Source organism: Typopeltis vanoorti, chromosome 9 (genome assembly GCF_054136105.1).
Source record: "Typopeltis vanoorti isolate ZY-2024b chromosome 9, IOZ_Tvanoo_1.0, whole genome shotgun sequence".
NCBI lineage: Eukaryota > Metazoa > Arthropoda > Arachnida > Uropygi > Thelyphonidae > Typopeltis > Typopeltis vanoorti.
The window spans coordinates 106,809,996-106,827,237 of record NC_143557.1 but is presented as its reverse complement, the minus strand read 5'-3'; the positions used below and the strand labels follow the sequence as shown (position 1 = coordinate 106,827,237).

The 17,242-nt window shown below is 34.6% G+C and overlaps 1 protein-coding gene across 1 annotated transcript in view; it reads left to right on the top strand.

The window, feature by feature from the left end:
* The window catches only part of LOC150103390 (phospholipase A1-like), a 58,215-nt gene extending 41,364 nt beyond the window's left edge, over positions 1-16,851 (top strand). The window contains exons 5-8 of the mRNA XM_090398464.1: positions 1,101-1,217; positions 4,403-4,501; positions 8,425-8,570; positions 16,720-16,851. Coding sequence (XP_090254590.1) covers positions 1,101-1,217; positions 4,403-4,501; positions 8,425-8,570; positions 16,720-16,851 — 494 coding nt within the window. The remainder of the gene's footprint in view (positions 1-1,100; positions 1,218-4,402; positions 4,502-8,424; positions 8,571-16,719) is intronic.
* Positions 16,852-17,242: the final 391 nt, after the last annotated feature.

Sequence of the window (17,242 nt, the reverse complement as noted above, 5' to 3'; positions counted from 1 at the left end):
GGTAGCCCGGATAAAATTTGGGGGTACATGGTACCGTGAACTCCCGTATAAAGGGGAAAAACTGTATCATCACACAGAATTTAATTTATTTATTTACTTGCTTCAACATAGTTTATATGCTGAAATATTCTCCAATAATATTTTTTATCATGTGTATATATACTTTTAAAATACGTATCGAGGCATTTCCATCTGTTTCAGAATGAAGCCTACTGATAGGTATATTCCTGTCTTGACATATGGCCTAAACTGCTATGAGGATGCATTACGTTTCAAATTTATTTCAGAATACGCATCAGACTACAGTCACTAAGCTATAATACCCACGGTCCTATTTATATTGTGGATATAGCAAATACACGATATAGCAGTAGCAATGCAACGAGAAGTTAAAGCTCGTAGGCTTGAGGTATTCTTCCAATTAATGAATAAGTACACAGAACTCTGACTATTCAGCAACAAATCGTATCCCATCATTACATTTTGAGATAGCAATGTACGTACATCAAATCTTGTGAGTGTGTTTGTATATATGCACTGAATTATGCTAGTTTAGCATAATTAAAGATATGCGATAAAATGCGAAGAATAAGATAAATAATATCGCATATCTTTAGCATAATTAAAGATATGCGATAAATAAGAAGTTAAAACAAATGCTGATATATTATGGATATACATCCTCAGAGCCACTAAACCGTAGATGTCCAATATTATCCTTTGATACGTTTAATACAAACTCATATACCGTAGTAGAACAACATGAACAAGAGCAATGTAATAATGGAAAACTTCCAAAGAGGTGTCCAATTCTAATACATCATGACTGCTGTACCTTGTATAGAAGTTGTATATTTTCGACTGTACAAAAGTACAGTCGAAAATATTCAGTACTTCATTGGTTCATTTTGTAAAAGAATATGTTGGAATATTAGTGTTTATTTCATTGTGTATACTATTAGTGTCAAGAATAAAATTTATTATTATTATTCTAGCATATTATATGAATGCTCTTTATTATATGTTTTTTTTTATTAAGAATGAATATTTTATCATATGTACTTAGCTAAAATTAAGACGTTATTTAAATAATATTTCAGGCCTCGATCCTGCTGGGCCATGTTTTACTTCTGTCCCATCCACCGATCGTCTTGATAGAAGTGATGCCAACTTTGTAGACGTCGTGCACACAAATTCTATGAAATTTGTGGATGCAAGTGAGTAGCTTATTGTATCCTGTTGAAATAATTTTAATCATTTAAATTAAAAATTAATTACCATAATAATTATTATTAAAATATTTCGTTGCCTAGGTTTAATGGATAAATTAACTATTCTGGATTAGAGAAAGATTGATTAATTTTGTTTGTATTACTGCGTAAGTCAATGGAGAACTTTATTATTTACATTTAAAAAATATCAATGGATCAAGTATACTTCCACATTATACAAAAATATTCCTTATAATCAGACATTTCCGTCTGGAGAATTTAAGGAAAGCATTTAGTAGGTATTCTGTACACATATCTATACCACTGTAACTGTTTTTCTCTGATTTTTATTTATTATTATTGAAATATTCATTTGGTAATTTTGGGACGCTAGTCCTCGGTTAATTGAAAAACACAGTTAATTCAAAAATTATTTTATTGGGTTAAACCCATAAAAGAAAACTATAAAAACATACGATAAACATTCTTGTAGTATTTAAATACAAATCTGAACATTTTTAAACTTAATTATTATAGATAGAAAGACCGTGGTTTTTGTTTGTTTTCTTCATAGCATTATACACTTGCCTGCGCACCCTGGTGGTAGAACGGGAAATGGTAACAGTGATGATAAATATTTTGCAATATTGTTTAATTATGACGCAGTGTTATTTAAAATACGCAGTAACGACTTCTGTTATTTTACGAATCTATTTGCATACAGAATTTTTTTAAAATGAAATTTGTATGTCGGATTAACCATTAATCCTTGGAGGTTGGATTAATCCGACTTCCACTCATAATTGAGCCCCGAATAATCGGCGTTTTACTGTATGATGCAAAATTTCGTGTAACCACAGTAGAATAGTTTTGTTTCGTTACCTGAATTCGAAATTTTGAAAGCCGTATTGCTAGTTCCATTCATAGGTTGTTCATGTTTGAGTATCCAAACGAATTAAAAATACAATGGTGTAAGGAAATGTCATTTTAATTATTTATTGAAGATTTTAATAAACTGCGTAATGAATGCGTGTATAAGAGATGCCTTTTATCCTGTTATCTGTTACTGTATTGTCCGCAAATAGTAGCTCGTTTTAGGGTGGACGGATTTTGATGAAATCTGGTGTTTGAAATTTACAATAAATTTTATCAAGCTGCTTCAGTTTTTTGTTAAATGTTTAAATTAAGCAAATTATACAAATTATGTATCCCAAATTTCTAAAGACGCTTGAAGAAGCAATTTCTATCACCATAATCCATACAAATCTGCAAGAATGATGCGATTCGTTAGCTGTAATTTAGATTCCACACTTAGATCTGGATGATTAAAGCATACACCATACATAGAAGACCACAAATCCGGTTCACAAATAAGTTCAGCTGAACGCGCTAAAAGCGTGTTCAGCTGAACTGACATCCCATCAGTCCCTATTGTCAAAGTGTTATTCAGTTTGTGCAACAGCTCTAATACCTCGTTCTCATACACCTGAGTTTCTTTATCCAGTGTAGAGAGGAGTTAGCAGTGAACTCAATGTTGCACACAGGTTGACAGCTTTTAGCAAAATGGGAACTCATTTAGTTGAACAACCTCTTCTGCATCTGTCATCCTCACACCATCTGCATTCAGTACAGTTATTCTTTCATATTCATTCTATTTCATATTAGTACCATAAAATCAAACAGTTAAATGTGTTATGTTCTTGTAATCATTTGTCTTTAAGTATCCAGAAAGGTTTTCAACACAATAAATCAATTTTATTGTTAAATGGAATATCTCATAGTATGTTTCATGTTAATTTCAACTGATAATTGTTTCAAAACTTCCTCCAATTAAAAAAAAACGAATTGAACATTTACTTCGACCATAGCTGATTATCATTACATAAAGAAAGGTAAAAAATCGCTAATCTTAATTCACTTAATTTTTTTTTCTGCACTGTTATTCACTAGCGCAACCGTACACATGAATATATTATTTAAGTGGGATATTCGACTTCTACCAATCACTTGTCGTACTGCTTTATCGTGTTGCTATCATCCCTATTGAACAACTGATGAGATGAAGCAGATGATATGTACTTAGCTTGTTATCCATCGGATTTTTTATATTATTGGTATTATTAAATACGTAGGCTGTTCAATAAGTAATAAGACTATATTTATACAGAAAACAGATTACCTTTAATCGTCATCATTTACATGGTCTTTTTCGAAGTAACTACCGTGAGACGCGATGCATTTGTCCCAACGTTACGTCCACTTCTTAAACACGTGAGAGTCCGTTTTTTGAGAGTTCTTTCAAAACCGCCTCCGCAGCTTTTACACATGCTTTGTTGCTTTCGAAATGGCAGCCTCTTAGTGGTTTCTTGAGCTGAGGAAACAGCCAGAAATCGCACGGTTCCAGATCAGGACTGTATGGAGGGTGTGTTGTTCTTCTGCAAAACGTCCACTACACAACCAGCAATATGTGGCCTTGCATTATCGTGGTGCAATAAGAAGCCATTCTTCAGCAATGGACACTTCCTTTTTGACTTGATGATAATCGCTGCTGTGTTGATCATTGTCTCTGTGATCGACGTTGAAGGTCTTCCCTCACGTTCAAGATCTTCCACATTTTGCCTTCCTTCCTTAAAAGTTTTATGCCAGCGAAAAACACTTGCCCTCGACGTTGCTTCATCGTGGAAAGCTTCGCGTATCATGTTAAAAGTGTCCGATGTCGATTTTTGCAAATGCACACAAAATTTAATCGCATAACGCTGTCCCAAGGACGCTTCCATTTCGAAGACTGGTCGCACCTCGTAGGCGCCACGATGAGCACTTGCGTTTAGTCACGTGACACTCTGGCACATCAGCCCGTATACGCCATCTATCAACCTCTTTTGTTAATACAGACAGCAACATTTCTTTATTCCACAGAAATTAATATTCTGATGAGTGGTTTTGCCACAGTAAAATTAGACTTATTACTTATTGAACAGCCCACGTATATTACATATATTTATACATCTAATATAACCCCGGATTACTAAAGAAATCGATAGAATCCTTGCCGAAAAAAAGAATAATGAATTAACAGGTCTGCATATACTAGTTAGTTAAGTTACAAATAATCTAAGAATAAAGCTGGGCTTTTTATTATTTTTTTCCCCCCTCTCTGAAACGTCAAATAATGTTTTCTGATTCATTTACAGATGTAGGAGTAATCAATCTAGCCAATGGTGCTGGATTGCCGGATACAATTGGATTTTTTGATTTTTATGTGAACGGTGGTTTCACTCAAGCCGGATGTGGTAAGTAATAGCTACCAAGATTTTTTGAACGAAATTAATGAGTTCATTTAATCCATTTAAACTGAATTAATCTATTTTCATTGATTTAAAAACTTTCGAGAAGTTTGAAATTGCATATAGTTGCAATTTAATCTCTGTTAATTATAAATTATGATATTAAAATTAATTATATGAACAATGATCCGAAACTGGAAAAATGAAATCTGGAAAATCGAAATGAAATGTTGTATTTGTTTGTGTCGATGTGTTAATCATCTTCCTTCAAAAGTATAAAAAATAATACTAGAAATTGGGGATATCATAAATCCATCTTTGTTTCAAAATAGAAGAGAGAGCTGACGAGAATACTACTACTATCAGTATTGGAGTTGTTTTGTTTTGCGCTTCTTAAAAGACACGAGCCGGAACCTAAAAGCTGTTGTCAACTGCCATCCTCTATTTCTATTAATAATATATAACCAACATAATATTGTCAGAAATCAAATTGATTATATACTGATAAATAAAAGATTCCACAGTAGTATAAAGAGTGCAAAGACTTATCCTGGAGCAGATATCTCATCAGACCACAATCCCATAGTTGCAGAAGTACGTCTTAGATTAAAAGCAGCTAAAAAATCACAAAAGAAGAAAAAGAAAATTGATGTAGAAAAACTGAAAGACCCGAACATAAATAAAAGTGCCAAGACACAGCTTAACCTGCGATTACAACAGATTAACATAGAAGAAAATAAAAGTGTGGAATCTCTTTGGAATAGCTTAAAGAATGCCATCGTAACAACAAGTATTGAAGAAGTAGGTTATGTGAATAATATAAAACAACAGGAATAGATGACAGATGAGATTCTTTCTCTTATTGATACAAGAAGAATGCATAAAAACAAAGACCTAGCCAGGTATACAGAAACACCTAACATCATCAAGAAAAAAATAAAAGAAGCCAAGGAAAATTGGATGAAAAATTTATGTACTGAAATTGAACTGCTTCAGAAACAACATGATAATTTCAATCTGTATAAGAAAATCAACGAAATTTCCGGAAAACTGAGGAAAAAGCAAATAGTGTCTCTAAGAGACGAAAATGGAAAAATAGTTCTATGAGAAGAGAATAAAGCACAGATTTGGATAAAATATGTAACAGAACTTTTCAATGATACTAGACAGAAGCCTATAAATATAAAAGATAACATTCAAGGACCAGCAATCATGAAATGCGAAATAGAGAATGCTATACAAACAAGTAAAACAGGAAAAGCCAGTGGACCAGATGGTGTGTAAACAGAATTTTTAAAATTAATCGAACCAGATAACATCAGACTTCTTGAAAACTATTTAATAAAATATATGAAAGTGATGAATTTCCATCAGATTGGCTCAAATCTACATTTATCACTATCCCAAAGAAACCCAAAGCGAATTCCTGTGGTGACTTCAGACTTATTAGTCTAATGAGCCAAACATTAAAAATATTTTTGAAAGTAATTCAGAATCGCATTTATAGAAAAAGTGAAGAAAGTCTAAGTGAAACACAATTCGGCTTTCGGAATGGTTTTGGTACTAGAGAGGCCCTTTTCTGTACCCAAATATTGATACAAAAATGCATAGAAAAACAGAAATCTGTCTTTATGTGTTTCATAGATTTTGAAAAAGCATTCGACAAAGTCAGACACACCAACTTAATAGAAATCCTTCAACAAATAAGGCTAGACGAACAAGACATAAGACTAATAACAAATCTGTATTGGAATCAGTCAGCTACCGTTCAATTAGACAACATTACCACCAGTGATATTAACATCAAAAGAGGAGTGAGAGAAGGATGTGTGCTCTCACCACTCCTGTTCAACATATATGCAGAGGTAATCTTTAAAAAAGCATTGGAAGAATGTCCAGAGGGAATCACAATAAATGGAAAGATTGTTAACAACCTACGATATGCAGATGACACCGTGCTAATTGCAGATAACATTATGGATCTCCAAAAACTCGTTGACAGAGTATACATAGAAAGCCAAAGAATGGGAATAAATATAAACATCAACAAGACAAAATACATGATCATCAGCAAACATCCAGCCTCATCAATGAAACTGACACTCAATGGGAAAAATATTGATCAAGTGTCAAGATATAAATATCTTGGTTGCTGGCTTAATGAACGGTGGGATCTAGAAATAGATATAAAGACAAGGATTGAAGTTGCACGGCAGTCTTTCATGAAAATTAGAACACTATTCTGCAATAAAGACCTAAACATGGAAGTCAGATGCCGAAGGCTGAAATGCTACGTGTGGTCTATTCTGCTCTATGGAGTTGAAACATGGACATTGAAGGCGACAACCATCAAGAAAATCGAAGCCTTTGAGATGCGGCTATACAGAAGAATGCTAAAGATATCATGGACAGAAAAAATTACCAATGAAGATGTCTTAAAATCCATTGGCAAAGCTAAACATCTTGTACAAATAATCAAGAAACGAAAAACATCATATCTTGGACACATCATGAGAAACAGCAAATACCAACTTCTACAAACTATTTTGGTAGGAAGAATTGATGGCAAAGGAACTAGAGGAAGAAAAAGAATATCATGGTTTGACAACATCAAGACGTGGACAGGAAAGAGCAGTGCACAACTGCTCAGATTAGCACAAGAGCGCAGTTTGTTCGCCAAGATGGTCGCTGACCTTCGAGAGAAGATAGCACAATAAGAAGAAGATAACAGGGGTCGGCAACCTTTTCAGACTCGCGGGCCACATTCAACTTTTATTTTTAATAATCTGGCGGCAAACGTTTAATTAAGAGAAAATAGTGAGTGAAAAAAAAACACTTAAAGTTATAAATTTTTATTATATCAATCTTAAAAAATACAGAAATATTTAAAGTTTGAGATTACGAGATAAAGTACGACATTCTCGTAATGCCGTCTGATATTATATTCTTTTATAACAGCAACACTTTTATGATAAATAAGACAAAGGAACTTACCCCCATTATCAAAGAAGTACTTGGGTTCTTTATCATTAAATCTTTTCCCCTTCATCTGCAATTTTACATTCTCTTGAACTCATTTTTGAAATTTTTTTTAACAAATATATAAGACGACAAAAGTGCGCCAAAATCTCGGTTGTCGTCGGATGAAGTCGCCTTTGGTATCCTTACTCGTGATGATTCACACGGTTGACTAGCGACAAGCTGCACGGCGATATCACGAAGCATGGGTATGAAATGATTTTTAATTTATTATTCATATTATAAAATGTATTATTTAAATAATTCAACATACGGGCCACATGCCATGTAAGTATGGTCAACCTTTTATGGGCTGCCAAAAATGCACGTTTGGGCCGCGGGTTGCCGACCCCTGATATATAATATTCCCTATTGATATCACTTTAAATCGCCGAAATGAAGCTTTTTTGTGGCTCCTTTTCAATAAAAAATAAATTGTTTTAGAACGAAATGAGTCATCGTAGCTTAGGTGATTTCGACGGAGATCTTTACTTGGAAATACCTTCTTTCAAATCCCGGTTATGACGTGAAGAACATGCCTATAGGCTAAAGATATCCATGGACAAGAAAGAGCAATGGGAACTACCCAATTCTATAATTATTCTCTAGTTAAACAGCATCACGGTCATCTTGTCTGCTCAATCCGATGGGTTGAGGAATGAGCAGACAATCCATTGAAATTCATTGAATTGATTGGTGGGATTCAAAAAACAGAGAATGTTTGTGGAGATAAATGGCAGAGAATACCAAAAATATCGACTTTATTATTATTATAGTTGATATTTGAAAGTTATACGTAATTTTCTTTTTCCTTTTATTTCTAAAATTTATTTTTATTAATTATCTGTGTCAAAATGGCACATTTTTTTAATACAAAAATTTCTAAAATATACATGTTATTTGTATTTCAGCTATCTTAAATTTTACATGTAGCCATAGTCGTTCTATCGATCTATTTCTAGAGTCGTTAATAAATACGGATTGCAACTTCATGGCTGTGAAGTGTGACGACGTGGACGAATTTCTTACACAAAAATGTACTTCTAACAATAGTCAGGTAGCCATAATGGGATACTATTCGATAATTTATAAAGAATTGTTTTCTCCAGGAACGATTAAATTGTACATTAATACAAGAGACAGTTTTCCTTTTTGTATACCAGGTTGTTCATGTTAAGTTTCAGTGTCGTTCGAGAATTTTATGCAGATGTTAATAAAGAAATGTATTGTTTGATATATAATAAAAGAAAATACAAAATCTATCAATAATATTTGCAGAGAAATAAAATTATGTTTTAATTTAATTTATTTATGTTATGTATAAAACACCATAAGTATTATAAGTATAATGTTTGATTATAATGGAAAATGACAGAATATGAGATAGATAATGATAATCCAGGGTAACGGTTGGCAATGCTGTAGCCAATGAAGATTTAACTGAGGCCCGGCTATTGCCGTTACCCAGCCTTGGCTAGAACTTTTAGCTCAATAACACACCATATTATTGAGCTAAATGAAAGTTATATTTCTTAAACAATATAACTTTCTTTTATATTCACATTTTTTCTTCAATCAGATGAAGGGATAAAGAATTAAGAACTTGGTCCACTCCCAAAATAATAATAATAATAATACGTGATTCTAGTTTAGTCTGTTTTTCTGACGAAAGCGCTCCTTCAATCCAAACTAAACTACACAGGCTCACGAATTATTTTGCTACAGTCCAAACTTTTAATAGGGACAGAATATTGATTCTATCCCTATAAACCAGGGGTGGGCAAACTGTGTCTTGCGAACCGCATGCGGCTCCCGAGACAATATTGATTTTCATTGCCATTTTTTCTAAACTTTTATATTAATAATCTATAGTAATATAAAATATTCTAATAAGTGTGTACTAATATTAGAATATTTTATTTCGTAAATGCTTTAATGATAAGTAAAAAACGTACATTTTGAAACTTTACATTTTTAGTTTTTAAATGGTACCGGCCAAAAGGGTTGATAATGTAGATTTTATTATCGTATTTGGTTGGTAAAAAGTGTTTCGACATTTTATGGCATGTGTCGTTCTCGCCAAAATTAGTTCCAAAAGTGATACTATGATCACTGCATTACCACTGCCTCTGTTGCCTGGGCTCTGCGTCATCACTCTTCATGCAGTACACACAAGTTACGCGCTTGTGGTGGTAGCGGAACATAACTAGTGAATTTTAGTGTAGATAAGGCTACTTGTGTGAAAATTTCGATTAAGACAGTTACATGTGGAATTATCGTGCTGGTAAGTATGACAAGCTTACGAGATTGCTTGGTTCAGTGCCATGGCATGTAATACTGCAAGGGCTGGATGTTGATAGTGCATGGGAAGTGGTCAAGGAGCATTTGCAGGAGGTTACGGCTGAATGTATACCTAGAGTCCGAATAGTAAATCAAGTAGGGGTTATATGGATGAATAACACCATTAAACTTGAGTTGCAAAAAAAGAAAGAACTGTGGACGGAATTTAAGGAAAAAGGTGACCTGCAGGCACACGAATGGTATAAAGCGCAGGCCAGAAGGGTAACGAGTGTGGTGAGAAAGGCAAAAACGGATTATGAAAGGAAATTAGCCATGCAACAAGCTAAAGAGAATCCCAAACAGTTCTTTCAATATGCTACAAGTAAAAGAAAAACTGTAAACGGCAGAATGCTTTTAAGGAATGCCAATGGTAGGGAAATCGCTGAATCAGTCGATATAGTGGAATTACTGTGTGAGCACTTTGCAAGAGTATATCATCCAGGTAGTGACATTGAAGGAATGAAGGAACCATTAGTTTATATGGGAATTATGGTGAATGAAGTGGAGGTGAATAGTCTAATACAGAACCTTAATGTGAATACATCTGTGTGATTGGATGGTATACCAGCAAGAGTCTTACTTGAAGCGATTAAAGAATTGTCAGTTCCCTTGACCATATTGTTTAATCTGAGTCTCAGGTCTGGTTTAGTCCCGAAGGGGTGGAAAGAGGGGAAATAATTCCACTGCATAAAGGAGGATCCAAGACTACTGTTCCGAATTACCGACCGATCAGCATATCAGGAGTCGCTGTCAAGGTCTTGGAGAAAGTAGTCAAGGGAAAAATACAGGAATGGATTGATGAAAATGAGATACTGTATGGGGAACAGCATGGTTTTGTGAAGGGTAGATCATGCCTCAGTAACTTGCTCAGTTTTATAACACAGTGCTGCCGGCTGAACCGGATAAGGGTAATGGGTTTACAGTGATACTACTGGACCTTGCTAAGGCCTTTGACAGGATACCACATGGAACTCTTATCAGTAAACTGCAGCAGATGGGAATGGATATAGGGTTGGTGAGATGGATAAGAGGGTGGTTGATGGAGTGATATCAGAGAGTAGTTTACTCAGGAGTAGAGTCCAAAAGACGGCCTGTGAGTAGTGGTGTGCCACAAGGATCTGTTCTTGGACCACTGCTGTTTAATTTGTTCATTAACGATATAGGGAAGGATATGAGAGGAAAGGTTCATTTGTTTGCTGATGATGCAAAGTTGGGTAGGGCAATAGTGAATGCAGAAGATGTTAAAATTTTTGCAGGATCATTTGAATAGATTGGAGGTTTGGGATAAGGAGAATGGATGTCAATTTAATGTGGCAAAATGTAAGGGTATAGCAGCAGTATATCACATTGGTGGAACTGTACTCCAAGAGATTGATGAGACCAGGGACTTGGGAGTGTTGGTGGATAGGAAGTTGAAGTTTGGGGGCACATCGAAAAAGTGGCTAAATCAGCTGATCAAATCACTTGGATGTTGAAGAATACTTTGACGAGTAGAGACAAGCAAGTTATTGTTCCTCTGTATCGAGCCTTGATAAGACCCCACTCGACTATTGTGCCCAGATTTGGTCACCTAGGTTTCTTCTTGACGGGGAGGAGGTTGAGAGGATCCAGAGGCGAGTGTTTCCGATGATAGCAGGTCTATGAGATGAACCTTATGAGAACAGATTGAAGATTTGTGGGTTGCAAAAATTGGTTGATAGGCGGAAAATGGGAGATATGATTGAGACATTCTATTTGCTGAAGGGTTTCTATAGGATTAATGCAGAAGATATTTTTGAGAACAGGACAGGTAGTGGAAGGACTAGAGGTCATTTATGGAAGCTGGGCAAGAGTGTGGTTACTAAGGTTTTAGAGCTAGATTTTTACTTTTACAGTGGTGAATGAGTGGAAAAAGCTGCCAGAGTCTGTTGCAGGTGTGCTATGACAGTGAATGAGTTCAATGCAAGGTACGATAGATACTGTGAGAATGTCGAATAGTTGTGTGGACATGATGTTTAGGGCCTCCCGCGATGAGTCTATGAACTCCTTGGCGTCGCCCGTAATGATGATTATGATGATAATAATAATAATAATAAGTACTTTTATGAATAATAAATAATTAAGATTGATTTTAGTGAAAGTTAGAAAACCCTTGTTTAAAATGACTGAGCAACAGCAGTGCATAAAACGGAAATACGAACAAGAAATGAGAGTGTTTAACCAATGAAATGAGAGGACGATTTTAACTGAAACAATGCGAAGGATTGTTTAAGCATTGTTTTAGTAAACTGAAACAATACGAAAGAAACTTAGAAACACTTTATAATGATTTTGAGAATAGGTTTGAGAAACTAAAAAAAGTTAAAGCCATGTTTGAAATTTCTTGTGAATCCTTTTGTGATTGATGTCATCAACGATGGATGTCCTGTTGTTACACCTTTTACCCCGGTGGTTGCTTCAATACAGACAGAGCGTATTGAGCTTCAGGAAGATGCGGGTTTGAATTTAGTACATAAAAGCTTATCATAACTGGCTTTTGGAAACAAATCCCAGAAGCAAAGTATACCAATCTTCAGAAAACTGACTTCCGATTACTCTCTGTTTTTGGGACAACTTACTGCTGTGAATCTCTCTTCTCTGTAATAAAATTTATCAAGTGAAAACATCGTGCTGTCCTCACTGAGTTTCTTAGAACAACTTTGACATTTTACCAGCCACATTTTAAACTATTAACTGCTCAAATGAAGAATCAATTAAAGCCGTCAACGAGTAGAGATTGAACATGTTCTTCTTTGGTGAATAGGACTACTATATAGTTGTATTTTGTATTATTTATAAATACAATTTTAAAATAATATTTTCTGCGGCTCTTGAATTGAAAAATGTATTATATGCGGCTCTTTTTACCGAAGAACTTTCCCACCTCTGCTATAAACCACCAAAATGTCCCAGAATTTCAATATTTCCCCAGATTGCTATGTTCGAAAAACATCGTAATAAAATACTCTCAGAGAATATTTTAAACCTCTACAATTGACAATTATGTCTTTAGGGGTGAAGCAAGATGCTTTTCATATTACCCGCTATCTGTTGTGGTTACAGTGAGGGTAAAATTTATGAGCAGTTTGCTCTCCCTGAATGGGCATGGAGATTATGCATCGCTATGGGATGCTAATATAGCTTTTGGTCTTCTATATTTGAATATGTCCGTTGGATCGTATGCTGTAGCTTTCTGTACCAAATCGTTGGGATGTGTGGACGTCTTTAGGAAAAACTTGGATGCTAAGGATTGTAGAAAAGAGAAAATATAGGGAATATTTGTGTCTCTGTGGAGTTGATTGTTTCTAACATACCACGGAGCGTTCAGAATCATTCTCAAGCACTTGTTCTGCACTCGCTGTATTTTGATAATGTTAGCTTAGCATTAGAGGCGTGGCTCTAGGCCAGAGAGGCATAGGTGATTATAGGACGAATCGTCATTTGGTATAGTTGCAATTTGATTCTGTTGCTGAGTTTGCTATTTCTATTAATTAGTGGATAGATCTGAGCTATGGCTTTAGATGCCTTTGTGCACGCAGATTTGATGTGTTGGTTGAAAGATAGCTTTTTGTCGAGAATTACACCCAGGTAATTTGTTTCTGTCTGCCAGGGAATTTTAGTATTCAATAGTAACACATCTCCTACAGGAGACATTGGCCTTTTTGAGAAAAGAACGGCTGAGCTTTTCTGGGGGTTGACTTCCAATCTCCACTTAGAGAACCAACCCTCCAGCTTTAGAATGTTTTCTTGAAGCTTTCTGGTAAATGGGGTCTGAGAGATCTGGTTAGTATTTCCGTATCGTCCGCATACAGGGCCAAAATGGAAGTCATCGGATTGTGCGGGATGTCTGACATGTATATAGAGAACAGCAATGGAGCCAGTAGAGATCCCTGCGGCACTCCAGCAAAGATGTGGCGCTAGGGGGGATGTAGTACCGTTGATTTGTACTTGCATTGATTTATTCTGAAGATATGAATGGATTTAAACGTCTACAATATTCAGTGTAGTTATATCATAAAAGTAGCATGAATAAAAATAAAACGTGTATTTTTAAACTTAAGAATACGTCTAAAATATAAAAAATTAAAGAATTTTAGTAAAGTTTCTTAAAAAAAGAACTTTTTTTTTATATTCTATATACAATATCTAATTTTTCTTCTAAATCAAGTGCTCTTTATTTTTTGACAATTCTTACCACACTTTTGTGTATCTATCTTATGTTATGTATGCTAAAGCAGTCCTTCCAATTATGTAATTATAACAAATAGAAGGCGTGAGAAAGTAAGCGGTGCGGAAGTAAAGATGGAAAGAAAAAAAATCTGACGTTATCCAGTTTTAAAATTTACTATAAAACAATATTTGTGTTTAAAAGTAGGCAGGCAACTTATTATATTCAAGTTACCTGTAAATAATCTGAGACCAGGGTAAAATTTTGCAGAAGTTTGAGAGCTTCAGCTCGCAAATCTCTCCAATTGGACTCAAATAAAGTCGGGGGGGGTTGACATATGCAACCATCACTACTATTATTACGTGACGCCTCTAAGGACCACTCATCGTGGGAGTGCATACTACTACACAACAACCAACTGTCTCCTGTACTTACTCCTCCAATTACTACATATTACGACAACACTACTACCATCAACACTCAACGCCATCTATCTCCCACCACTATCAATGGTATTTTTTGCCTTTAAGGGAATAAAAGCACAAATTTTGATATTGGTTTAATTAAGAAGAAGAAAGGCTACTATTTAGTGTTTGCCGAGTAGAAAGCTAAAAATTCATATATAACAATATATATGAACTAGTTATTTCAAAATAACTAGTTCATATATATTGTATGACTTAATTTATTATTCTTATACGCATTTAATTTAGTGTGGAATTATTTTAAATTATTATATGAATTCATCATTTCGCTATATTAAAAATTATGGAACATCGTCCCTCTGTCCCTCTTTCAAAAAAGAAGCAAAAATGATGCGCAATTCCGATGACGACTGAGTCTTGTCTGTCTGGACCATCCATAGCAAGAGTTCTTTCTGTTTTTCATTTCTTTGTTGTTTCAGTATTCTATAAGCAAGTTTTATTATTATTATGTAACACTCCAGGGAGTCCAAAGACTCATCGAAGGAGGGAACCTGCTCTACAGCTCCCCGTCTTCACCGTGCCACCAACTACATTCATCTTCCACATCAACGCCATCTTCCGCTGGCCACCACAACTAGTATTTTCACAGACAATCACAAATATCCATGCCTACGGTGGGATTCGAGCCCGCAGCCTTTTGGCTGGAGAGCGGATACGCTAATCACTCGGCCAACCAGGCAGGCATTTACATTCGCTATTTTTATTTATTTTTTTTGGAATCTCAAGCACTTCATAGTTGGATTTGAAGCCATACTACACTTTTCTTATTAGATTAAAAATAAAAATAAAACAATAAATTATTTAAATAGATTTTATTTTTCAAATTTAAAGACCTTTTAATTTTAGCATTCTTTAAAAATAAATAATATATTTTACATGAGCGGCAATGAATTTTGTACGGATGATACTAGGGATCAAGACAAAAAGGTGGACTACTTCCTGTTCGTAGATAGTACTTTTTACTGAAATTCGTTTTTATGACATTTTCCCACTCTTTGTCTGCATGATATCCCATTTTGTGGCATCGTGATTGGTAACATCCACCGCAACGACCTTCTACAAAAGTGTTCCAGTTATCGCAAGCCAGTCCTATGAATTCGCAGTTGGAATTAATGGAGGAAGTAAAAAACTCAACTGCCCGGTTGTGATTGCAGTGAATCCATTTATGCAGTCCTATGTTAAAAAAATACAATTAAATTTAATGTCATAAGTTATCTCACACATATATCATAATTGAAAACCAAGTAAAAAATATATGTGTTTCACAATGGCATTTTTGCAGACTAAAGCCATTTATTATAACAACAATTAAAGCTGGAATCGTTTTTGTTATGCACGGTAAAACGATTGGTAGACTCAGTTGTATAATGTCTATTTTTATTTATTTATTTTTATTTTTTTTCATTAAATGGTCCAACTAAAAACTTGTCAAATTTTAACAGTCATTCTACATATCAAATTCACTGAGTTTCATAAATCTGTAGAGGAATTATTATTGTAATTTCGATATATTTGGCAAGTAAAAGGATCAAATGATAATGAAAAAAACACAAACAGAGGAAAAGCATCATCATCATCATCATGCGTATCAAGGATTTAGGCCTAGCATGGCCTGTTCCGGCCTTAGAAGTCATCGTTGAATCGTTTAAGAGGACGTCCTGGTTTTCTTTTTCCTAATGACTTGTACTTTAAGGCTTGTTTTGGTAATCTTTCTGTTTTCATTCTTTGAACGTGTTCCATCCATTTATGTTTATATTTTTAAATTTTTTCTATTACTGGTTCTTGGTTTAATTCTTTCATAATATCTTCGTTTCTTTTGTGATCAAATAGGGTATACTTTGCAGTTTTTCTCATAAACTTTATTTCAGCTGTTATTAATCTTTGTTTGTCTTTTTGTTTTATTGTCCAGATTTCGCTTCCATACATTAAGACTGGCAGGGCTAATGTATTGTATACTTTTAGTCTGGTTTGTTTTTGAACTAGAGGAAAAGCACACGTAAAAATCATTATAATACGTGGATAATTACTTACTCTGTTTAAATAGATTTCGACTATTCTGCCTGTCATTATCAGGAGAAAGTATAAAAAAAATGTACAAAACTTATTAAACATAAGTCTATTTATATAAGCAAAGCGTTGATGTATTTTTTAATTTTTATGAATTTCACTCACTAAAGGTTGTAAATCTATAACAGATTCGTATTAGTACCGAGAGTGGGCTAAGAGCTAGATCATCTGGAAAACTAGCTCCAGTGACTAAGTATCGAACTTCGTCAGATCACTCGAGGCCTCCAGTAACTAAGGCGGGGTTTCACCTCCGAAGATGAAAAGCATCTACTGCTTAAAGACGTTCATAAACATCTCTGTCCAAACGAAGATTTTAACCAAAAAGTCTGTTGGTTAGAGCTAGTATATTTGGCATTTAGTTTCGTATTTTTCGGTTTTGGTATGATGTTATTTACACCCGACGATGAAAGACGGCGGTAAGTTTTTCGAAACAAAATAATTAAAAGGAGTACTTAATAAAGCATTTCGCTCGATTTTGACCTATATGGTTGTTAACTGCTAATGCTCTAATACATCGCAGTAGCCTGTTTTTCAATGAAAAGGAAACTTCAACAAAAATAAGCCAACAAAAAACCATTCATACACTAATCTTGAAACCAGGGCTGATTGTTTAACAATAATAGTAGGTGCTTTAGGCGCCATCTCTAAAAC